Source organism: Gopherus evgoodei, chromosome 22, assembly GCF_007399415.2.
Source record: "Gopherus evgoodei ecotype Sinaloan lineage chromosome 22, rGopEvg1_v1.p, whole genome shotgun sequence".
Lineage (NCBI taxonomy): Eukaryota > Metazoa > Chordata > Testudines > Testudinidae > Gopherus > Gopherus evgoodei.
The window spans coordinates 16655473-16681749 of record NC_044343.1 but is presented as its reverse complement, the minus strand read 5'-3'; the positions used below and the strand labels follow the sequence as shown (position 1 = coordinate 16681749).

The following is a 26277-nucleotide window of genomic DNA, read 5'->3' as shown; positions in this document are numbered from 1 at the left end:
TGGAGTTGCAGCAGACACCAATGGGGAGGACCCTCTTAAGAGAGAGACCCTCCCCATTCTATGTTAGGAACAGAGACACCTGGACAGTGAATCCAACCAAGCAGCTATTAAGGACAGAAGTCATCTGTGAGAAATGCACTGTTCTATTAGCATCTCTGAGGGGGGAAAAAATCCATTGATTATGCCAAAGGGTACCTTCTTAATTAAGAATGCTTAGATTCAGTAAGCCTTCTGTACAATACTTGATCGATGTATGAGGAGATATTTAAAATAAATTAGTGACTACTATCACTGATACAATTGTATTTCTAATGAATGCAATACAAATCGGTGCTATTTAGAGAATATTTGTTTAAACAAGTATTCTCTAACTAGCACCAATTTGTATTGCACTCATTAGAAATATGAGCGGAGGGATAGCTCAGGTTTGAGCTCAGGTTTGAGCAATGGCCTGCTGAACCCAGGATTTGGGAGTTCAATCCTTCAGGGGGCCATTTAGGGATCTAGGGCAAAAATCTGCCTGGGAATGGGTCCTGCTTTGAGCAGGAGGTTGAACTTGATGACCTCCTGAGGTTCCTTCCAACCCTGATATTCTAAATATTCTAAGACAACATTCAAATGAGAATTTACAGAACTGCAACTGATCATCCAAATCACTGTCACACTCACCTGGTCTTCAGCATCAGAAGCTTTCTGTGTTGTGTTACTTAATGATTCTGATGTGGCTGCCACTGCAGAGTCTGGTGGGATGTTTACACCATTGGTCCCACTGCTGGGAACTGTAATGAGAAATGTTATATGCTGAAGATTTAGAGGGCCATCCAAAAGGATATTCAGCTTTTCAAAATAATATAGAAAATTGCAGTTGGTAAATTTCCAATTCACTAGATTCCCTAAGAAGCTTTAGAAGTCAGTAGCATTAAGAGTCCAACATCATTCATCTCCTACATTCCCAGAAGGCTAAAAAAAAATCGATTTGGAACCATTAAAAATGTGTTTATAAAATGTTTCGTGTGAGCATTCTACATATTTAAATTCAACCTGTACTCTCTTAGCATTTTATAAAATCAGTTTCATAATGTATGTATACTTCAAGTTTTATAAAATGAGGAAACTGTTTTACTAAGACCTCAAATCATGCAATTACATGATTCAATTACTTAATGTGTTTTATTCATAAAGTTAATTATATTTTACACCAACAGACTCCAGAGACAAACATACTACTCAGGTTCTGGAGACAGACAATGCATCACAGTTCACCCAGATGCATTTACTAAACAAACACTGTGTATCTCATTGTGTGTTGTTTCTTATGTGACAGTTGTATTTCACCCTAATGACTTCTAGGTTCCTTTGAAACTGAGTGACATTTGGAAGACATTAAAGAAAAAGGTCTCTCTGAGGAGAAACAAAATTAACCTCAGAGTTACAGGTCTGTTGCCATTTTGGTTCTCTTTCCCAACATCACTATGCATACATGATCAAAATGCATGGAATATTATAGAGCAATAGAGGAATGTGATTTACCCATTTGTGAAAAAGCCTTAGGCTGAGGTGCTTGTAAAACTGCAGGACGTAGTACACTTCGTTGCTGTTCCTTAGGTTTCTGGCTTGGGAGACCTAAACATGAAAGCAAACTTTTCCAGGACCCTCAAGTACATTAGCTGCAAAAATCAACATCTATTCAATCTTCTCCTTCAGTGTTTCTGAGAATATGCATGATTGAAGTGGCACAAAGTTCAAATTATATCATACTTGTCCCCTGGAAAATACATTTTCTTGCCCCCTCAAATTAATTCAGAAAGGGTAAGAGTACTGTTTTGTTCCCAGTCTTTAAACAGTTCCTTAATGCATTCTGCATTTTCCCACTAAAATCTACATTAAAAGAATATTAAGATAGAATAAAAGCCAGAAAATTCAGTTAACACTGACATGCATTCCCAGCTGTATTTATGAAAGCCATGCCCAGCTCCACACACTAGGTCTTATCCTTCCCTTTAAATTCTCTTACAGGTTGTGGAGGGTGAAACACTTTTCACGGCCTGTAAACTGAAACTTATTGAAAACACTAATCTAGCATATTGTTCCATTTAATCCTGACCAGCTCTTGGGGCCAAACTGATCTTTTTGGAATTCTATAAAACAACACAATACGCTACAGTTCTTCCATTCACATCTGGACTTTTAAAAAGTCTATTAGGAACCCCCTGCCTCACTCCTGCCAACTGGATCAACTCCAGAAGTCTATGGAAATCACTGATCAGTTAGGGAAGAGGTCTCCAATGCAGTGCCCGCAAGCGCCATTGCGCCTGCCTAGTGCCCAACAGGGGAGAGAAGCCATGGCCCAGCACCTGCCAGAGACAGAGAACTCCAGGGCTGCAGGTGCCAGTGTTCTCTGTGCCTGGCAGGTGTGGGGCTTCAGCTTCTCTCTGGCTTCTCTGGGGTTGCAGGCTGCAGGCACCAGTGTTCTCGGTCCCCAGCAGATGTGGGGCCACGGCTTAAGCTGGAGAAAAACCACTGCCCTGCGCCTGCCTGACACAGAGAACTCCGAGGTTGTGGGCGCCAGTGTTCTCTTTCCCCGGCAGGCGCGGGGCCCATCTAGTACCCGGCATGGGAGAGAAGGTGGGGACCGGGGCCTGCTGGGGACAGAGAGCTCCAGGGCTGCAGGCACAGGGCGCTGGCATTCTCTGTCCCTGGCAGGCGGAAGGCCACGGCTGCTCTCTGGCTTCTCCGGGGCTGCAGGCACCGGTGTTCTTGGTCCCCGGCAGGCTTACGCCAGAGAGAGGCCGCGGCCCGGTGCCTGACAGGGACCGAGAACTCCAGCACCTGCAGCCCCGGAGAAGCCAGAGAGAAGCCGTAGCCCTGCGCCTGCCAAGGACAGAGAACGCCAGCACCTGCAGCCCCAGAGTACTCTGTCCCCAGCAGGCGCGGGGCCGCGGCTTCTCTCCCCTGCTGGGCACTAGGCGGGCCACGTGCCTGCCAGGGACAGAGAACACCGGCGCCCGCAGCCTGCAGCCCCAGAGTCCTCTGTCAATGGCAGCGCAGGGCCGAGGCTTCTCTCCAGGGCTGCAGGCACCGGTGTTCTCTGTCCCTGGCAGGTGCTGGGCTACGGCTTCGAAGCCGGAGAGAAGCCGCGGCCCCGCCCCTGCCAGGGACAGAGACCTCTGGGTCTGCAGGCTTCATTCTATGTTAAAGTAAGAATAATAAACGTTGAACTGCTGGTCCAAATATATTTTAGTTTTTTAAAATAAATAAGATGAAAACTGTTTATGATATTTATTTTGTAAAAACTCCTTAATTTTTCTTACAGGTAGATAAAGAGCAAATTCACATGGTTAGATGAAAGAGTAATTGCCGAATAATTTAATTAATACCTTTTACATGTAAAATTACCCTTTTTATCTTATGGGTTCATATATTATGTGATATTAAAGATGATTTTTTTGTATTATTTAATGTACAAATACAAAATAAGTCTTGAAAAATTGTTGGTGCCCGCCACATTCTTCTGAAAACATGAATTTGCTACTGGCCACAAAAAGGTTGGGGACCACTGAGTTAAGGTTTCTCTTAAGAAGTAAAAAAAGGAACACTTGGTCCATTAAAATGTTATGAAAAAATTGTCACCTTTAACATTAATATTTTACTTGCACTGAAAGAGTCGTTTTTCAAAGTTTCCAAATAGATGTCTTGAATTTGGATGGCTAAGGAGACTGCTAGATATACTGACTACCTCCATGTACACATGCTCTAATTTTGATTTGTATAAATTGGCTTTTGAGCACTAGAAGAGAGCAAAACAAAACATGAGAAAGCAATAAACTTTGGTAATATTTTACAAACTCCCATTTGTACTGAGAATGAAAGAGTTTAAGTTACAAATCATGGCTTCCACTAACACAAAGCAACAATTTTACTTCCTTAAACTCCTATGGTAATTGTAACAGCACTGCTCCCTCTGTCACATACTTACATATACAAAACAATTTTCTTAACCCCAGTGTTCACGCAATAGAAGACCATTTTTTAAACAGGAACTAGAATCCTTCCAATTTGGAGATTAGTTTGAAGAGACCTCTGAATAAAACGAGATCTTCATTTAATGTGCTTTTCCTCTGCCTCAGAAAATATTAAACCTACCTGCGCTGGGTGCCTGGCCATGGATAAGTGTTGGTGGTTTCAGACGGAATCCACTGCTCTTTTCCTCTAGAAGTACAATACAAAATATAAGAACGTAGGTTCTCAGAGGCATGTAGCAAAAACAGGGGACCGAGCAGAATGCAAAGAATTAAGCACTTTCACAGCAGACACAAGCCACAAAGAGCTCACACTTTTCCCAATGTAATGCCTATCAGCAGCAGAAATGCCTAATATAAAAAGAAGGGAGGGGATAAAGCTCAGTGGTCTGAGCACTGGCCTGCTAAAACCCAGGGTTGTGAGTTCAATCATTGAGAGGGGTTGTCATAAACAGATAGCTAAGGGTTAACGTCTCTTTCACCTGGAAAGAAGTATCTGAAACACCTGACCAGAGGACCAATCAGGAAACAGGATTTTTTTTCAAATCTGGGTGGAGGGTTTTTTGTGTGTGAGTCCTTTGTTCTTTGGTCTTCTGCCTGTATTCTCTCGGCTATGAGGAGTGAATTTTTCTATTTCCTGCTTTCTAATCTTCTGTTTCCAAGTTGTGAGTACAAAGATAGTTTGTTGTTTTGTATTTACATGTCTATAGTTGCTGGAGTGCTTTGAATTGTATTCTTTTTGAATAAGGCTGTTTATTCAATACTCTTTTAAGCAATTGACCCTGTATTTGTCACCTTAATACAGAGAGTCCATTTTTATGTATTTTTTCTTTCTTTTTATATAAAGCTTTCTTTTAAGACCTGTTGGAGTTTTTCTTTAGTGGGGAACTCCAGGGAATTGAGTCTGCAGCTCACCAGGGAATTGGTGGGAGGAAGAAGTCAGGGGAAAATCTGTGTGTGTTAGATTTACTAGCCTGACTTTGCATTCCCTCTGGGTGAAGAGGAAAGTAATTCTGTTTTCCAGGACTGGGAACGAGGAGGGTGGAGTCCCTCTGTTTAGATTCACGGAGCTTGCTTCTGTGTCTCTCTCCAGGAACACCTGGAGGGGGGAAGGGAAAAGGTTTATTTCCCTTTGTTGTGAGACTCAAGGGATTTGGGTCTTGGGGTACCCAGGGAAGGTTTTGGGGGGGACCAGAGTGCCCCAAAACACTAATTTTGTGGGTGGTGGCAGTTTTACCAGGTCCAAGCTGGTAACTAAGCTTGGAGGTTTTCATGCTAACCCCCATATTTTGGACGCTAAGGTCCAAATCTGGGACTAGGTTTATGACAGGGGTCACCTAGGGATCTGGGGCAAAATCAGTACTTGGTCCTGCTAGTGAAGGTAGGGGCTGGAATCAATGACCTTTCAGGGTCCCTTCCAGTTCTATGAGACAGGTCTATGTCCATATATTTAATGCTGCAAAATGGGTTTTCTTCCCAAATTGGAGGAGGCTATCTTGTTTTCCTCAATAAGAAACACAGTCTTAGTTTCCACTGAACAAGACAGTAAAATTAAATCAAGAGGGACAAATTATGAGTTGTTGCCAGATATACATTTTAAATTTTATTGTTTTAAGGAAAATATAATCAGATTTTTCATTGTGTTGTAAAATCATGAGTTCCCGGGCACAAAAAATAAAAATGGATACTTATTAAGAAACAAATAGTTGCTTTAACCAAGTAGAGTGATCACACTAAAAAGTAAAACTGAAAGCATGACAAAATCCAACAGCAGCTACCATTAAAGAACGTAAGATATTATACTGTTGACAGTATATACTTGAAAGAGATGCAAGCAAGCAGTGTATATCTACTTGGTCTCCCTGAGTGGGGAAAAAAAAGACGGTTACTCACCTTTGTAACTGTTGCTCTTCGAGATGTGTTGCTCATATCCATTCCAGTTAGGTGTGTGCGCGCCGCGTGCACGTTCGTTGGAGAAACTTTTACCCTAGCAACACTCGGCGGGTCGGCTGGGCGCCCCCTGGAGTGGCGCCGCTATGGCACTGAATATATACCCCGGCCGACCCGGCCACCCTTCAGTTCCTTCTTGCCGGCTACTCCGACAGTGGGGAAGGAGGGTGGGTTTGGAATGGATATGAGCAACGCATCTCGAAGAACAACAGTTACAAAGGTGAGTAATCGTCTTTTCTTCTTCGAGTGATTGCTCATATGCACTCCAGTTAGGTGATTCCCAAGCCTTACCTAGGCGGAGGGGTCGGAGTGAAATGTGGCGGTATGCAGAACTGCTGCGCCAAAGGCTGCATCATCTCTAGATTGCTGTACCAGCGCATAGTGCGAGGTGAAGGTGTGGACCGATGACCAGGTCGCTGCACGGCATATCTCCTGGATAGGCACGCGTGCCAGGAAGGCGGCTGATGACGCTTGAGCTCTAGTAGAGAGCGCTGTGAGGTGGCCCAAAGGGACATGAGCTAGGTCATAGCATGTGCGAATGCATGCAGTCACCCAGGAGGAGATCCTCTGGGAAGAGACTGGCAAGCCTTTCATCTGTTCCGCGACCGCCACAAACAGTTGGGGAGACTTTCGGAATGGTTTCGTACGCTCAATGTAGAAGGCGAGTACGCTGCGTACATCTAAGGAGTGTAGCTGCTGCTCCCGCCAAGAAGAGTGGGGCTTTGGAAAGAAGACCGGGAGGAAGATGTCCTGGTTGGTGTGGAAGGCAGACACAACCTTAGGGAGGAACACCAGATGAGGGAGCAGCTGTACCTTGTCTTTATGGAAAACAGTGTATGGTGAGAGCTCTTAGTTCGGAGACCCGCCTGGCCGAGGTAGTGGCCACCAGGAACACTGTTTTCCACAATAGGTACAGGAGCAAGCAAGTCGCTAGTGGCTCAAATGGTGGGAGCATGAGCCTGGTTAGGACCAAGTTAAGATCCCAAGTAGGGGGAGAGCGACGTACGGGGGGATAGAGGCGCTCTAGGCCCTTAATGAACCGAGAGACCAAGGGATGGGAGAATACAGAGTTGTCGCCCTCGCCTGGCTAGAAAGTGGATATGGCCGCTAAGTGCGCCTTCAGAGAGGATGTCGCTAGGCCCTGCTGCTTAAGGTACCAGAGATAGTCTAGGACCGTGGGGATTGAGGCATCCGAAGGAGTAATGCCCTGAGTTGCGCACCAGCAAGAGAAGCATTTCCACTTTGCCAAGTACGTGAAGCAGGTGGAAGGCTTCCTGCTGCTGAGGAGAACATGCTGAACCGGTGTGGAACAGCTCAACTCTGCCGCGTTTAGCCACGCAGGAGCCACGCCGTGAGGTGGAGAGCTCGCAGGTCTGAGTGACGAAGCCTGCCGTGGTCTTGTGTGATCAGGTCCGGGAGGAGGGGGAGGGGAACTGGGGGGTCTACGGACAGATCTAGCAGGGTGGTGAAACAGTGCTGTCTGGGCCACGCAGGTGTGATCAGGATCAGATGCGCTTTGTCCCTGCGGAGCTTCAACAGGACCTTGTGAACCAGGGGAAACGGAGGGAAGGCATACAACAGGTGGTGCCTCCACGACAGGAGGAATGCGTCCGTGATCGACCCCGGGGAGAGACCCTGAAAAGAGCAGAACTCCTGGCACTTCCTGTTCGAGCGGGAGGCGAACAGGTCTATGCAGGGAAATCCTCACCTCCAGAAGAGCGAATGGATGATGTCCGGTCTTATTGACCGCTCGTGACATAGAAAGGACCGGCTGAGCCGATCCGCCAAAGCGTTCCGGACCCCCGGAAGGAAGGACGCCACTAGATCTATCGACTGGGCTATACAAAAGTCCCAGAGTCGAATGGCCTCTTGATACAGGGGAGACGAGCGGGTCCCTCCTTGCTTGTTGATGTAGTACATGGCCGTTGTGTTGTCCGTGAACACCGAAACACAACGGCCATGCAGATGTTGTTGAAAGGCCTGGCAGGCAAGGCGGACTGCCCTCAACTCGCGGACGTTTATATGGAGTGTCAGCTCCTGGGACGACCAAAGGCCCTGGGTACGCAGGTGACCTAGGTGGGCCCCCCAACCGAGGGATGATGCATCCGTCGTTAAGGTCATCGATGGCGGCTGATGGAACGGCATCCCCACGCATACCAGGGATGGAGTTAGCCACCAATCGAGGGAGCGGAGGGGGCTGGGGGGAACTGTCACCAGGGTGTCTATAGGGTCCCTGCCCAGGCGGAAGACCGAATGGAGCCACGTTTGGAAGGGTCTCATGCGGAGCCTGGCATACTTTGTCACATAAGTACATGCGGCCATATGCCCGAGGAGTCCGAGACAGGTGCAAGCTGGGGTGATCGGGGAGGCCTATAAGCTTCGTATGATCGATACGATCGCTTAGAAGCGGGGCTGAAGCAAGTAGGTCCTGGCTTGACTGGAGTCCAGCGTTGCCCCTATGAAGCCCAGCCTCTGCGTGGGGACCAGGGTGGACTTCTCGGTGTTGAGGAGTAGTCCCAACCGGGAGAATAGGTCCGTAACTACATTGACGTGCTGCCATACCTGAGACTGAGAGGACCCTTTGAGGAGCCAGTCGTCCAGATACGGGAACACATGTATCTGTTGCTGGCGGAGGTGGGCGGCAATGACGGCCATGCACTTCGTAAACACCCTCGAGGCCATGGAGAGGCCGAAAGGGAGGACTGTGAATTGGAAGTGCTGGTGGTTGGCCATAAAGCGAAGGTACTTCCAGTGTGGTGGAAAGATGGCAATGTGGAAGTACGCGTCCTTCATGTCGAGGGCGGCATACCAGTCTCCAAGATCCAGGGACGGGATAATCGTTCCCAAGGAGACCATGCGGAACTTCAACTTGAGCATCCATTTGTTGAGTCCACGCAGGTCTAGGATAGGTCTGAGGCCTCCCTTGGACTTGGGGATCAGAAAATAGCGAGAGTAAAACCCCTTTCCTCTCTCGTCTAAAGGTACCTCCTCTATAGCTCCCGCAGTGAGGAGAGATTGGACCTCCCATAGGAGGGCTTGTTCGTGAGAGGGGTCCCTGAAGAGGGACCGGGAAGGGGGGTGGGAGGGTGGTGATGAAGCAAACTGGAGGTGGTATCCCTGCTTCACTGTGCGCAGAACCCAAAAGGTCTGATGTTAATTGGGACCATGCCGGGAGGAAGTGGGAGAGGCGGTTGGAGAAGGGAGGGAGAGGATCCTGTTCTGAGGCTGGTACGCTGTCCCCGGGCACACCTTCAAAAGTTGGCCTTGGGGCCCGGTAGTGCCTTAGAGGGTCCTTGGTTTTGGCCTTCTTGGGAACCGGACTGGCGTCTGCGGCCTCCCCGCCTGCGCCTTCTATTGAGGTCCTGCCTCTGGCGAGGTGGAAAATACGGGCGGTGAGTTTGGGGCCTGAAAGGTCTACGCTGGGTTACAGGGGTATGCATCCCCAGCGAGCGCATGATGACTCTGTTATCCTTCAGGCTCTGCAGCCTGGGATTGGTCTTCTCCGAGAACAAACCCTTGCCATCAAAGGGTAAGTCCTGGATGGTGTACTGCAGTTCCGGAGGCAGGTTAGAGACCTGGAGCAAGGAGATGCGCCTCATGGTAATCCCCGAGGCCAAGGTTCTGGCTGCCGAGTCAGCCACGTCCAGGGAGGCCTGGAGAGAGGTCCTGGCCACTTTCTTGCCCTCCTCCAGGAATGCTTTGAACTCCTGGCGTGAGTCCGGGGGTAGCAACTCAGAGAACCTACCCACTTCAGCCCAAGTGTTATAGTTATAGCGGCTCAGTAGAGCCTGTTGGTTGGCCACATGGAGCTGTAGAGCCCCCGCTGAGTACACCTTACGACCCAGGGGATCCATTCATCTGGCCTCTTTGGACTTCGGGGCCGGTGCCTGCTGGCCATGTCGTTCCCTTTCGTTGACCGACTGGACAACTAAGGAGGAGGGAGGAGGATGGACGTACAAGTACTCGTACCCTCGAGAGGGTACCATGTACTTTCTCTCAACTCCCTTTGCCGTCGGTGGAATGGAGGCTGGAGACTGCCAGAGGGTGTCAGCAGTGGCCTGGATGGTCTTAATGAATGGCAGCGCAACCCGGGTGGAAGCATCAGCAGTGAGGATGCTCACCACGGGGTCCTCGACTTCCGGGACCTCCTCCACTGGAAGGTTGATGTTGAGGGCCACTCTGCGCAGGAGGTCCTGGTGGGCCCTGAGGTCTATCGGCGGGGGCCCTGATGATGAGGTCCCTGCCACAGCCTCATCCAGTGAGGAAGAGGAGGATACCCCGGGAATGAGGGGGTCTTGGACGGTCTCCTGCTCCTGGGATGGTTCCTGCTCCAGATGCCCCGGGGAGTCTGGAGGATGTGTGACTTGCTCTTCCGACTCAACGGTGGGGGGGCGAGAAATAGTGGCCTCTGGTTCCCGATGTTCTGAGGCAACAGAGCGGGTCTGGACCAGAGGAGCACCCTGGACTTGGTGGTATGCCCAGGGTGTCCAGAAGGACCACTGCTGAGGTCCCATGTCCTGCGGCCGAGAGTCCTGGAACACCCCCACCGGTACCTCTGTATCCCGGTCCTGGTCGTAGTAGCTGTCCGCTTGGGAGGACACGGACATGTGCCTGGACGGCCAAGGTGGAGCAGAAAACCCTGGAGCCAAAGTCCCGACCGATCTTGCACCTCTTGATCATGGTGACTGGTGCCGGTACTCATAGCGGTACCGGGACCTGCGACCGGCCCGGTGCTGGGAGGTCGACCGCAATCTTGAGTCACTATGCCCTGATCTGCTCCGGGAGGCATGGTGCCTGGTACGGTGCCGGGAGCTGCAGCGGTACCGCGAGTAGTATGTTGGTGATCGAGAGACTGACCGGTGCCGAGAGCCCGACCGGCGCCATGGCGAGGACCGTTGCCGAGACCGAGAGCGACGTCGAGATCGGGAGCGACGTCTCGACTCAGAGCAGCAGCGGGACCGTGATCTTGATCGGTGCCAGTCCCCTACGCTGATCGATGGCAATCTGGTCAGGGTCGGCTTGCCCAGGGACTGCAATACCCGCACCAGCGGTGCCGGGGGTAGGGGCAGTGCCGCTTCAGTGATGGCAATCAAGTCTCTCTCTGCGGAGAAAGTCTCCGGAGTTGATGGTAAGGTGAGCTCTACCACGGCCAGTGCTGGGGAGCTGTTGGGTGCCGGACTCAACTGCCCTCGTGGAGCTGGAGTCGACAGCACCGGTTTTGGCTGTGCCGCAGCAGTTATTGGTGCTGGGCAGTCAGCCTTAGGTGCAGTCTCTGGCTGCAACACTGGCATTGTCGTCTGACCCTTCGCCGTCTTCGATCTCGGGGAGAGGGAGCGGCTTGGTGTCAATTTCGGTGCCGGTGGTGGCCGGTGCTGGGAATCCTTAGGCGTACTGGCGACGCCCAGTGCCGTAGGGGTGCCTTTGCTCACCGACTGGCTTGTGCTCGGTGCCGAGGGCGATGGTGTCAGGGTCGCTTCCATCAGGAGCTGCTTCAATCTAATGTCCCGCTCCTTTTTTGTCCTTGGCTTAAAAGCCTTGCAAATTTGGCACTTAGCCGATAAGTACGATTCCCCTAGGCACCTCAAACAGGAGTCGTGGGGATCTCCTGTCGGCATCGGTTTCACTGCTTGAAACCCGGTGAGCCAGGCATGAGCTCCGGCACCGGGTGCGGGGAAGGGGCTATCCCCCGAACCCCACAACACTTACTAATTAACAACTATAACTATGAACGACTACTAACTCTAATGAACTATATATATACAATAACAGTAAACTATAGTACGAATATAACTAGAAGAGACTACGAGTAGCTAGGGAAGGTGGAGGTCAGCGAAGCTGCACTCCACTGTTCCAACGACCAACATGGGCGGTAAGAAGGAACTGAAGGGTGGCTGGGTCAGCCGGGGTATATATTAGGCGCCATAGCGGCGCCACTCCAGGGGGCGTCCAGCTGACCCGCCGAGTGTTGCTAGGGTAAAAGTTTCTCCGACGAACGTGCACGCGGCGCGCACACACCTAACTGGAATGCATATGAGCAATCACTCCAAGAAGAAGGAAGGGATATCTGAGGTCCTTTATTATATTGGGTTTAGATGCCTTTACTGAATCAGACTTAACTGAGGATTATAGAAATAGTTTAAGAGGACAGACCAGTAATGAGGAATTGGGGGAGGGAAGAAAAAAAAAAAACCACACATAGAATTCTGGGAGATGAGATTTAGGACTTGCCTGCACATAAAAAGCTACAGTAGTACAGTAGCATTTCAGTGTAGACACCACCATGCCAATGGGAGGGATTCGGCCGTCAGCATAGGTAATCCAACTCCTCGAGAGGCGGTAGCTAGGTCAACGGAAGAATTCTTCCATTGACCTAATGCAGTATACATGGAGACTTAGGTTGTCTTAGGCCTGGTCTACACTACGAGTTTATACCAAATTTAGCAGCGTTAAACCGAGTTAATCCTGCACCCGTCCACACAACGAAGCCCTTTATATCGACATAAAGGGCTCTTAATACTGGTATCTGTAATCCTCCTCGAGGGGAGTAGCACTAAAATCGGTATTGCCATGTCAGATTAGGGTTAGTGTGGCCGCAAATTGATGGTATTGGCCTCCGGGCGCTATCCCACAGTGCACCATTGTGACCACTCTGGACAGCAATCTGAACTCTGGTGCACTGGCTAGGTGGACAGGAAAAGCCCCACGAACTTTTGAATTTAATTTCCTGTCTGCTCAGCATGGAGAGCTGATCGGTACAGGTAATCATGCAGTCTGAGAATCGAAAAAGAGCTCCAGCATGGACCGTACGGGAGGTACTGGATCTGATCGCTATATGGGGAGATGATTGCGTGCTAACAGAACTCCGTTCCAAAAGAGGAAATGAAAAAACATTTGAAAAAATCTCCAAGGCCATGATGGAGAGAGGCCGCACCAGGGACTCAGCACAGTGCCATGTGAAAGTTAAGGAGCTCAGATAAGCCTACTAGAAAACCAAAGAAGCAAACGGAAGGTCCGGGGCAGGGCCGAAAACATACTGCTTCTATGCTGAGCTGCATGCAATTTTAGGGGGGTTCACCACCACTACCCCATCCCTGACTGTGGATTCCGAGGCAGCGGTAATCTCAGCCATGCCTGAGGATTCTGCGGATGGGGAAGATGAGGAGGAAGAGGAGGACGAGCTTGCAGAGAGCACACAGCACTCCGTTCTCCCCAACAGCCAGGATCTTTTTCTCAGCCTGACGGAATTACCCTCCCAGCCCTCCTAAGCAAGTATCCCAGACAATGAAGCTATGGAAGGGATCTCTGGTGAGTGTACCTTGTAAATATAAAGCATGTTTTAAAAGCAAGTGTTTTTTCATAATTAATTTGCCCTGAGGACTTGGAATGCATTCGCGGCCAGTACAGTTACTGGAAAAGTCTGTTAACATGTCTAGGGATGGAGCGGAAATCCTCCTGAGAAATCTCCATGAAGCTCTCCTGCAGGTACTCTAAAAACCTTTGCAGAAGGTTTCTGGGCAGCGCAGCCTTATTCCGTCCTCCATGGTAGGACACTTGACCATGCCATGCATGTAGCAAGTAATCTGGTATCATTGCATGACAAAGCCTAGCAGCGTATGGTCCCGTGTTTGCTGGCATTCAAGCAACATCTGTTCTTTATCTCACTGTGTTATCCTCAGGAGAGTGATATCGTTCATGGTAACCTGGTTGAAATACAGGTATTTAAATAAGGGGACAGAGGTGGCCATTCCTACTGGACTGTTTGGCTAACTGCAGGGAAGGATTTTTTTTCAGCCACAGGCAAGCAGGGGGAAGGGGACAGGGGTGATTGGCGCTGAGTGTTATCACATTTGGCTAGCAGGGATCTTCCCTGATACCAGCCACATGGTGAGGGGAGGGGTAAAGTGATCATCCCAGAGAACTGGATTGGGGGAGAGGGTTGGTTTCTGCTGCTGCACGTTAACAGGAAAGACGCAGCACTCAACGTGCTTTGCTTGGTATTTGGGAAAGGAGGGCGCTGGATATATGAAGGCTGCAGAAACCAAAAGACAATGCCTTACCATGACTGCATGCAAGCCAAATTCTGTTGCCCAGGCCTGCGTCTGTGATTTCTAACACCAAAGCTGCAGGCACTCAATATTAAGATGCAAAATGCGACCTTGTACTGAAATCACATGTGCAATGTAATGTGAATAGTGTTGTTCACCATGAAAGAGTATAACCATTGTTCTGTAAAATGTATCTTTTTAAATACTTCTCTCCCTTTTTTCCCTCCCTCCTGCAGCTGCAAATTTTTAAAGCCTCCCTCTGTCCCGAAGGCTATCTCAGATAAGGCGGCGGAATAAAAAGATGCGAGATGAAATGTTCTCCGAAATCATGAAAGTGACCCGCAATGAAAGAGCTCATCTGAATGAGTGGAAGGACATGGTACCAAGTACAGGAAATATGCCAGTGACCATGAGGACAGGCGGGATGAACGTGAGGACAGGCGGGACGAACGTGAGAAGAGGAAGGATGCTCGAGATGAGAGGTGGCGGCAGGAAGATCAGAGGAGGCATGATGCAATGCTGGGGCTGCTGCGTGATCAAACTGACATGCTCTGGCGTCTGGTGGAGTTTCATGAACGGCATCAGGATCACAGAGTGCTGCTGCAGCCCCTGTATAACCACCCTCCTCCCTCACCATGTTCCTTAGCCTCCTCATCCACCAGACATGTAAGAATATGTGGGGGGACGTTCCGTGCACCCGCCCACTCCACCCCCGTGGACAGCCCAACCAAAAGGCTGTCATTATTTTGAAATTTTTTTAGTGGCCTTTTCCTTCCCCCCATCCCCCTCCCAAACCCCATCCAGGCTACCCTATCAGTTCTCTCCCTTTTTTATAATCTATTAATAAAAAATACATGATTTTTAAATGATAGTGACTTTATTTCCTTAGAAAGCAAGCTTTAATCGAAGGGGGAGAGCGGATTGCTTACAGGGAATGAGTCAATCAAGGGGGTGGATTTTCATGAAGAAGAAACAAACACAATAGTCACACCGTACCCCAGTCAGTGATGAAACTGGTTTTCAAAGCTTCTCTGATGCGCACCGCTTCCTCGTGTGCTCTTCTAATCGCCCTGGTGTCTGGCTGCGCGTAATTAGCAGCCAGGTGATTTGCCTCAGCCTCCCATCCCGCCATAAATGTCTCTCCCTTACTCTCTCAGAGATTGTGGAGCACACAGCAAGCAGCAATAACAATGGGGATATTGGTTTGGCTGAGGTCTGAGCGAGTCAGTAATGTGCGCCAGCGCACCTTTAAACATCCAAATGCACATTCTACCACCATTCTGCACTTGCTCAGCCTGTAGCTGAACAGCTCTTGACTACTGTCCAGACTGCCTGTGTATGGCTTCATGAGCCATGGCATCAAGGGGTAGGCTGGGTCCCGCAGGATAACTACAGGCATTTCAACATCCCCAACTGTTATTTTCTGGTCTGGGAAGTAAATCCCTTGCTGCAGCCGTTTAAACAGAGTAGCATTCCTGAAGACACGAGCATCATGAACCCTTCCTGGCCATCCCACATTGATGTTGGTGAAACGTCCCTTGTGATCCACCAGTGCTTGCAGCACCATTGAAAAGTACCCCTTGTGGATTATGTACTGGGTGCCCTGGTGCTCCAGTGCTAAGACAGGGATATGGGTTCCATCTATCACCCCACCACAGTTAGGGAATCCCATTGCAGCAAAGCCATCCACTATGACCTGCACATTTCCCAGAGTCACTACCTGTCGTAGCAGCAGCTTAGTGATTGCTTTGGCTACTTGAATCACAGCAGCCCCCATTGTAGATTTGCCCACTCCAAATTGATTCCCGATTAACTGGTAGCTGTCTGACGTTGCAAGCTTCCGGAGAGCTATTGCCACTCGCTTCTCAACTGTGAGGGCTGCTCTCATCTTGGTATTCTGGCGTTTCAGGGCAAGGGAAAGCAAGTCACAAAGTTCCTTGCAAGTGTCCTTACACATGTGAAAGTTTCGCAGCCACTGGGAATCGGCCCAACACCTGCAACACTATGAGGTCCCACCAGTCTGTGCTTGTTTCCCAGGGCCAAAATCAGCGTTCAATGGCTAGAACCAGCCCCATTACCAGCATGATCTCCAACGAGCCAGAGCCCGCGGTTTGAGAGAATTCTGTGTCCATGTCCTCACCACTCTCGTTGCCGCTCTGCCATAGCTGCCACTTCCTCGCCTGGTTTTGCAGGTCTTAGTTCAGCATAGACTGCACAAGAATGCACAAGATGTTTACAATGTCCATGATTGCTGTCTTGAGCTGAGCAGGGTCCATGCTTGCCGTGGTATGGTGTCTGCACAGTTCACCCAGGAAAAAAGGCGCAAAATGGTTGTCTGCCTCTTCTTTCACGGAGGGATGGGTGAGGCTGTACCCAGAACCACCAGTGACAATCTTTTTTTGCCCCACCAGGCACAGAATTCCAATGGGTGGGGGAGACTGGATAGCTATCCCATAGTTCTAGCACAGTGCAACACTCCGGAATTCGACCCTAGCCTTAAGTACATGGACGCACACCGCCAAATTAATGTGCTTAGTGTGGCCACGTGCACTTAACTTTATAAAATCTGTTTCAAAAAACCAGTTTCTGTAAAATTGGAATAATCCTGTAGTGTAGACATACTTCTAATTACGCTGCTCAGTGGTGGAGATTTTTCACACACCTGATTGATATAGTTAAACCAATCTAGTTTTCTGGTATAGACCAGGCCTTACTTGTTGTACGGTCAAAGAGAGAGCCCACCACGCAGTCCACTCTCTCCCCATCCCCACAATATGGGACAATGTTTGCTCACTATCATAGTGAACAGAACCCCCACCACTTATAATCTATTCAGATGTGTCAAGCTTTCCTATTACAGAAGGCCTATCCTTAGCCACGCCCCCAGCACAGAAGCAACAATATTTGTATAAGTAGCCTGTACAGGACATTTTGCTGTGAATAGTCTTTGGTTTTTGCAGCCCCACTTTGCTAATACAAAGTTTGCTAAAACACTACTACATGAGAAGGAAAAGATCCTTTTTGAGGGCTCAGAAATGGAACTAGAAAATGAAGTAATCCAACAAGCATTAGAAGCACAAAAGACTAACACATTTCCAACACTATGAAGACAATTACCCCTTTGGTGATGGAAGGCAATGTTTATGTTGAATCAGAATTCTACAGAACATTTGGTTTCTATTTGTCTATGGCATCAAGCTGTATCTACATTAAAATAAAGGTAATCAAGTTTCACATTTCGGGGCATAAATTAACTGCTTGTGGGGTGTCAAGAAAATCTCTCACATTGACTAACCTGGAACACTGCACAATAGGTTAGGAGATACACCAGGGAATGAGGGGGTTACTTAACTTTGAAGCAACAGATACTGGAGGCTGGACAGTACACTTAGCAGACCTGATGTTCAATCCTACCATGGAAAATTCTCTGTCTCCAAGAACTTCCATTTACTCATTACATTAACCTCCCTACCTTCCTCATCACAAGCCAACTTAAGACTCGAAACCAAGAGCTAAGGAACACCAGGATTTGTATTAATTCATTACATACAAAATAGTTGCAAGAAAAAAAAAAAAGGTAAAAACCCAAAAGACGACATTTATTTTCCTTCACCACTTCTAGGGTAAGTGACTAATGTAAAAGTCAAAGGAGAGGAATGAGAGAGGAAACATTATTTATATAGATGTACAGATACCTGCTTCTATCAAAATGCTTTATCCATCACAAGCTCAGCAAAATATTCCCATCGCTCAGATTCTGAACACAACAGCATTTATCTATTAACTTAGTAAAGGTCACTCTGGGACACATCAATGGTCCAAGTAGCCTCTGGCGGTTATCTGTAGTCACTACCATAGGACGAGGAAAAAACCCACACCTAATAGCCAGCAGGCCAACTGCACTTTCTTAGAATATTACACACATTTTAGAATTATAAGTTTTACCCATTTAAAGAGATTTCACTGAACAAATCTTTTTTCTAAACAAAAAGAGTTGCTCAAGGCAAATCTTCCCTAAACTAAACTACTAAAATAAACTCACGATGCATAAAGCAGGGAATTTACATACACAAAGACTCTGTTCAGCTCTCAGAGCAGTGGCCTCAAGACAGGATGCACTGTTCCCTTCTCTAGAAAGGCTTCTTAAAAGGGACAGTTGTGTTTCATAATGTGAAAAGGAAAGGAGCAACAGATATGTTCAATTAAATTGAAAAGAGATCTCTTCAGCCAAGTCAAAAGGCAACAATTAAAAAAAAAGGAGCTGGTAGAGGGACAGCACAATCAGCCCCCAGAGAAAGGTGGTATCCTCATGCTGCCAGGAGCAGGAAAAATTATGAAGGCAGAACAATCAGCTGTTGGATGTCAGGGACCATAATGGAGTGGTCTAACTTAGCACTGGAGTCATGGCTGCAGTTGGGAGTCACACCAAAAATCAAAACCAGAGTAAAAAGCCATGCCAAGGATTAAGACAGAGTTGGAATCCGAAGTCATGCCAAGCGTCAAAGACGGAGTCAGTAGCAGGGGTGTGGGAGAGAAAGCAGGAACCAGGAATAAGGAGCAGGGCGAGGCAGCAGGAGCCAGGAACAAGAAGTAGGAACCACACGAAGAGGCAGTGCCTTGATCTCAGGAGTCTAGCCAACAACAGGCCAAGCAACTAGTTGCTCAGAGAATGGGTGGGACAGGAACAGGAAGCTTTATACCTGGTGGTGTCCAATTAACAGTTGTTAATCAGTGAGTGTAACCTCCTGCTGTGGAAAGCTGCTGGTGCTACAGTGTTGTTAATGCTGCTAGTGCACTTGACGCTCTGGTTTTAGCTACACCAGCAGAGTGCAGCTTGATGATTTAGCAGACCTCAACGTTACTTATAAAGAAAGACCACAGGCTTTGTTTGGTGGCAAAGGCATTTGGACAGGTTTATGGTTGACAAAGCATGGTACTAGTTCCCCATAGGAGCTACAGGTACACTAACATTTATGTCCACGACACAGTAGCATGTTGTTTAATCAACATACCAGGATGCTGTCCCATAAACAAGTGCAGCTATGTCCCTTCTATGACTTATTCTTTAATACAATGATACAAATAAGTTACATATTATATTTTATTATGAGTGGAGATTGGGGGGGCACTGCCCCCTCAACTGGATACAACACAGAGGCAACATGTGAGGGGCCCCCAGATTTCTCCTTGTAATTGGGCCTGCTTCCTCCTAGAGGAGAAATGTTCAGGGGGAGGGGAGCAGTGACATCAGGAGCTCGGTGCCTGCTGGACAGTTCCCCCCTCCATGATCCATGTAAGGGGAGCACAAGAGAGCAGCTCCAGATGACTCTCAGCACAGCCCACAAGGGGAAACGGACTGGCAGGCACAGAGCAGCTGGCACTGCTTCTCACCCCACTCACCCCCTTATGGGGTGCAGGGGGCACTCTGCATCTGCCGGTCAGTTTCTCCACATGGACTGTGTAAAGGGAGGGCAGGAGAGCAGCAGCCTGCAAGTTGAGCTTGGGACCATTTTCAATAAGAACCAGGCAGCTGAGCTGCTTCCCAACCAAGGTGAGTGCTCAGCTGCACTGCTATAGCGCGTCTGGGAAGGATGCTTTAAACTGATGGGGGAGAGAAGCTGTCCCGCCAACACAGCGCCATATACACAGGGAGTTAGGGTCAGTATACCTATGTTGCTCAGAGATGTAGATTTTTCACACCCCTTAGTGACATAGTTATAATGCAGTAAGTGTGTAGAGTAGACCTTGCCAAAGATTTGTATGGACTTCAATAGGAATTAGATCAAGCACTTTGAGAAATTACTATAAAAACCTATCGCAGGGATAACATTTTCTATTAGATTCTACAGGAAGATGCAAAACACCTATGGAAAATTGTGACCTTTACAAATTTTAAGTTAGAGTAAAACAATTTAATGGACCTATCTAAATCTGAGAACAGCTAACCAAAAGGGAAAAGACTATACATAATATAAAAATGCTGTATTTAATCTTTAAGACAATGTTTATTTATCTCTAAAATCAGGGAGCCATGATTCAGAGTTACATGAAAGTGCTCAGTTCTGTTCATTCAAGAATTTGTTTTTATTCTAATGTTGATTTTTAAGTGGTAATGGGTAAACATGGCAAATAGTTAAAATAAAAAAATAAGGGTGATGCAAATCACAAACACAGTTTACATTCATTATTTAAAGTACACTGTAATTTAACTTCTGCTAACAAATTGGTTAATCTAGAAGTTAGACCTATACATATTAAGCCTCTTGCTCCTGCCCCCCTCCTCCACTCAAAATACAAGTGAAACTACACCTATGTATTTTATATGCTTTTGGTTATTATTCTGTACCTGCTAGTTTAAACACAACACTCATCCATTCTCCCATAATTTCCTTTTTATTTTACAAGGGGTTTGCGTCTCTCTCAACCATCTCCTAAAAATGTGTTTATGCAGTTACTTTAAAACTTCTGTTTTTGTACTATCCTCCCAGGTTTAAAAAGTGCTTAATTGGTTAACTAATACCTAGTGTGTTCTATTCTGCCAAGGCCAGGCCTACTCTAGTTCACAGCCTTTGGTGCATACTGTTAGTTATGCCTAGGGCTCCAGCACGGCCTACAGGTGGCACTGGCTGTATTTCCCACATCTGATCCTGCAGTGCAGTTGTGCAGAAACTATGTAAAAGCTTTACCAACCCTGCAGGCCTGGATTCAAGACCTGTGGAATCTGACACCACTGCCCTTTCGCAGGATGGTCCCTGTGGAAGGCCTGTACTTTTGCAGAGGCATGCATGTGATGAGCTGGCTCCCAAGAGCATTCTTCAGGCCCATAGCCCTCCCAGATCAGATAGTACAGGCATTTGCAAATCCAGGGTGTTACATACTATTCATGGTCTCAAACTTGAACCTGGAGTGGAGGGTGTTGCACATCAGCAGGGGAAACGATGGTCAAGGAAAGAATTCAGGAGGGAGACATGGAATACTGGATAGATCTTCCAAGATCTAAGGAACTGTAATTCAAATGCCACCAGATTGATCTACTGAATCACAAAGAAAGGCCCTGCATATTGATCATCTTAGTCAATTTATGCAAAGGTAGGCTGGCGTTCAGGTATTCTGTGGACAGCCACACTTTCTGGCCTACTTCTACAGGCAGGGCTTCTTGGCAGTGTTTGTCAGCATGGTGTCTGTAAGCCATCTTTGCTGCTTCCAAGTGCTCTTTTAGCTTGGCTTGAGTTTCATGAATGGCCTGTACAAGACTGAAGGCAATAGGAACTGTTGTGGGTCGGGGAGTGGAGGAGTAGAAGTGTGGATTAAAAAACCAAGCTAGGGACTGGATCAGATTGAGATATGTTTTGCATTGTTATAAGTAAATTCAGCAAGCAGAAGTAATGCAGTCTAGTTATTTTGACAGTCGCTCAGAAGCAGTACAGGTTCAAACTGTTTGAACTTCTGGTTGACACATTGTGACCAGCTGTCCAACTGGGGGTGATGGGTGGATGCACGGGACTTGACATCTAGGAGTGGAATATAAAACTTGGATATAAACTGGGAGCCACAGTCCATTGTAAGATGCTTGGGAAAGCCATGGAGGTAGAACATGTGTGTAATTAGAAGGCATGCGGTAGTCAGGAGACACATGCATGGTACAAAATGGGCCATTTTGGTGAGCTGGTCCATGATAGTCAGTATTGTATTATGCCCTTCAGATTTGGTTGGTTGCACTATAAAAAAAAATGAAAAACAAAAGGCTATAATAGGTGCCAAGTGCACTTTAATGGCACTCAGAGACAACACTGTCTTTTGCATTTTTTGGATGTAATCAAGTATATCTGAAAGAGTGGACACAGGTGAAAGATGTCTTAGGTCACATCAGTGGCTGAATCTCATCCACTTCTGCAGGTAATTATTACAAGTGGACTGCTTTCTATGTAATACTCGTCTTACTTCTTCAGAACAGGCTGTTTCTTGAAGAACCCCAAGGCTGGGATGAAGACTTTGACCACCATCCTGAGAGAGAAGATGAGGGACAGACTGTAAGGTGATCAGCTGACAAACAGTGAGCTGGATGAGGTAAGGGAACCATGTCTGTTTTGGCCAGGTGGGGACCACCAAAAGAACCCTGTCCTTGTCCTTTCTTATTTTGATCAGCTTCCTGAAGATCAGAGGAGTTGGAGGGAATGCATACAGAAGACCTTAGTGCCTACGAAGGAGAAAGGCATCTCCCAAGGAGCAGTGACCCACTCCTCCTCTTGAGCAGAACTGGAAGCATTTCTTGTTTTTGGCCATGGCAAACAGATCTATTTCTGGGAAGCCGCAACATCAAAATACATGGCAGAGTAAAGGGATCTATCTCTGATTCGTGATCCTGTGTGAAGCACCTACTCAGCATGTCTGTGATGATGTTTTGCATGCCCGAAAGCTAAGTTGTTGAGATGCTGATATGATTTTGAATGTGCCAATTTCAGTCTTACTGCTTTGGAGCAGAGGGAGAGCAACCACGCAGCTCTGACAGTTGATACAAAACATGCATGACATGTCCATTGTGATCCTCATGCTTAGCAGCAGTCCATGATTAGCAGCAAAAAATGGAAACAGGCATTCCTGACTGCCATGAGTTCCAGGAGGTTTGTGTGTAAAGTGGTCTCAAGAGGTGACTACCTGCCTTAAGAAGTGAGAGTTCCTAGATGGTTCCCCATCCCAGCAGGCATGCATCTATCTTTAGTAGTAACATTAGAGAAGGTTGAGCAAAGGGTATCCCCCTGTGCAGTTGACGTGAGGGTCCTTCCCAGCTGAGAGATCTTTTCACACCCACAGGTGTCAAGACTAGTTTACTCAAACTCTGTTCAGCAAATAAACAGTTCTTAGCCGCCCTAGGAGGCAACGTATGTGAAGTCTTGCATGTCTTATTATAAAACTACCAGCTGCTCTATGGCCCAATGGCTGGAGACAATTTCCCATGGGTATTTAGGCACAGATCTGAACTGTAGTGACTGAACTGGCTAGGGTTGTGAACATGTGCAAAGGGAGGTATGCCTTGGCTGGTATCAAGGTAAGCTCCTATGAACTCCAAACTTTGCACTACAGTTAAGGTGGACTTTTGTATGTTTTAATCCCAGTCAGAGAAATAGGTCTATAGCCCTCTGAATGGCAAGCTGGGCTTTGCTGTAGAATCATCCCCTGAGCAGTCAATCACTGAGATATGAGAATATCAGAATTTCTTGTCTGCACAGAGAAGCAACCACCACTAAGGAGAACTTTTGAGAATACTCTGGGCACAAAGGAGAGACCAAATGGGAGCACCTGTACTGAAAATGTTCTTGACTCAAACTGAAGCATATGAATCTTCTGTGAAAGGGGTGAATCGCTATAAGAAAGTAAGCATCTTGTAGATTGAGAACCAGTCCCCTTAATCCAGTGATGGAATTATTGCTGCAAGAGTTACCATCTTTAACTTCTGAATACTTACAAAGCTGTTGAGTAATCTTAGATCTAAAATGAGTGTCCATCCGCTGTTCTTTTTTGGAAGTTGAAAAGTACTTGGAATAAAAACCCTTCCCTCTGTGTTGCATAGGAAGTGATTCTATACCACCCAAGTTCAGGAGGAGTTGTATTTCCTGTCATAGAAGGTGCTCTTGAGACAGGTGCCTGAAAAGGGACAACAGTATAAGCCAAAGTGGTTGCCGGAACCAGAGACTGTCCCTTTGAGGTAGATTCACTACCAAGGGGGCTAGAAGACTGCATCCTAGAGTTCTTTTGAAAGGATTCCAGAGATTTCCTCTTCAATGCTCTAGCGAAGTGCTGCACCAAGGAGGCCGAGGCAGTTAACTTGCTCAGAGATAACTGCATGGGGAGGGGCCCCTGGGGTCACAAGCAGGTCGGAGCAAACTCTCCATCATGAGGAGACATAGCTTAAGCTCCCAATTCTTTCAGGCTCTTGATTTTAATGGCAAGCAGAAATTACACTTTTAGGGAACATGAGACTCCTCAAGGCAATGAGGAAACCAGGAATGCTCACCACTCACCAGGCTTGCTTACCAGCACAAAAGGTAGTGTGTAAGACTGGGAGAACCAAGCATGCCTTCCAAGCATTTAAGTTCTGCTGAGGGGAGGGGGAAAAATGGAGAAAGGAAAATGATCCTTACACTAAAAACTATAACTGTGTGTGTGTTTTAACTTTATAGAATTACAATAATTAATATAAAAGCTAACACCAACTACTAATACTAATTAGTAGAAAAGAGAAAAAATATAGCTGAGGTAAACTCAACTCTGACATTGCTACGGCTCAGTCTCAGGCAGTGCTGGTTTAAAAAGAACTGAGGGAAGTTCACCTGCACAGCTCCATATAGCCATGATGCAGAGCACAAGGCAGGGTAGAGTGCATGCACAGACCAAATTGGCACCACTACCCAAAATCTCCAATCAAAAGCACACATAGCTCATGTAAACTCGAAGTGGAGCACTTGTAGGGACGTTAGTCAAGAAAGGGCTTCCCAGTGTTCCTCAATCACAACTTTCAGTGATGTGCTTTCCTGTATACCTGGGCCAGTCCCCAAAAGTGACCCATCTACTGTTTCTACAAGATCCAGGATAACTTTGGGTTGTACAGGAAGATCAAGGACTTGGGCCATGGAAAAATCCATATCAAGGCCCATACCATGGGGAAGGCCTGCTTGATCTGCAGGATCCACAGGGGAATATGTAGAACTGGATATGAAGAATTCCTGGTTTAACAGTCTCAGGACTTCTCCCTCATGGTACGGAGGCTGGGGACTCTGACTGGGTGTGGGGGTATTCTTTTCCCTATCATCAGGTTAGCAGGGGTTTTGACAGGGAACATGGATCTAGGACCTGATAAAGGCATAGGCATAACTAACAGTGTGAACCAAGGCTGTGAACCAGAGTTAGGTCTGGCCTTGGCAAAATAGTAATGAACCAGGTATTAGCTAACAGCAAGTAAGCGCATTCCTGACCTGACAGGATGCTACAGGAACACCTAGAGCTCTCAAGTAACATCATAAACCCAGTGACTCCGAGTAAGATAAGGACAGGATGACAGGATAATGGATAGGGACATTTTGTTTGAACTAGCAGGTATAAGGATATGGGCGGTAACTAAAGAGTCAGGACTGTAATACATAACTTGTCTGTAACGATGTATAAAAGCAGAAGTAATAGGAGGGGCAGCTCTGTTCAGCCAAGGGGGAAACATCTGGTGCATTAACTGAGTGGGCATGCATGTGTGTTAGTGCACCTGTAACCATAGTCAGGGCGCTAATACCATGCTTCGGCAACAGAAAACCTGACCGAGTGCCTTTGCCACTGAACCAATCCTGTGGTCATTTTTTATGAGTAACATCAAGGTCTTCTGAACTAACATGTGGCACTATTTGGTAGTGCAGCTGATATTGGCGCTCCCAAAACAGTAACAATTCTGCAGCAGCAACAACATTCCACAGCACTTAACAGTGGATACCACATGACCTGCTCCTCCACAAAAGAAGCAGACGGTCTCCTGTTTTCAATGCTCTCACTCACTGGAGAATAGGTGGGACTGTACTGTGTTAGTGTGAATGGACTCAAACGAGGCAGAGCTTGCTTGGGCTTGAGGACTGAGCCTTAGGTAAGTGCAGAAGGTAGGTGGGACCCTTTTACGTTCCAGCTGCAGTATCTTCGCAAAGACAATGCCAAAACTGCTGGAGAAGTGCGGTCATGTTCCAGGCAGCATCTATGGCCAAGCATCAGAACTGGGTGACAAAAGGGGCTGACTCCTATGCTTACAAAGAAAGAATCTCATGTAACGCTACAGGCTGGGGACCGACTGGCTAAGCAGCAGTTTTGCAGAAAAGGAACTGGGGATTACAGAGGACGAGAAGCTGGATGGGAATCAGCAGTGTGTCCTCGTTGCCAAGAAGGCTAACGGCATATCGGGCTGTATTAATAGGAGCACTGTGAGCAGATCGAGTGAAGTATTATTCCCCTCTATCTGAGACTGGTGAAGCCACAGCTGAAGTACTGAGTCCAGTTTTGATCCTCCCACTACAGAAGAGATATGGACAAATTGGAGAGAGTCCAGCAGAGGGCAACGAAAATGAGTAAAGGGCTGGGACACATGACTTACGAGGTGAGGCTGAGGGAACTGGGATTATTGAGTCTGCAGAAGAGAAGATTGAGGGAGTATTTGATAGCAGCCTTCAACTACCTGAAAGGGGGTTCCAAAGAGGATGGAGCTAGTCTGTTCTCAGTGGTGGCAGATGACAGAACAA

General features: G+C 47.4%; 1 protein-coding gene across 5 annotated transcripts in view; it reads right to left on the bottom strand.

Moving 5' to 3' along the window:
* Positions 1-26277, bottom strand: part of RANBP3 (RAN binding protein 3) — a 237190-nt gene that overhangs the window by 101107 nt on the left and 109806 nt on the right. For all 5 annotated transcript variants that reach the window (XM_030540510.1, XM_030540512.1, XM_030540509.1 and 2 more), the window contains 3 exons: positions 4144-4209; positions 1531-1623; positions 670-779 (listed from right to left, as the gene is read on the bottom strand). In XM_030540510.1, coding sequence (XP_030396370.1) covers positions 670-779; positions 1531-1623; positions 4144-4209 — 269 coding nt within the window. The remainder of the gene's footprint in view (positions 1-669; positions 780-1530; positions 1624-4143; positions 4210-26277) is intronic.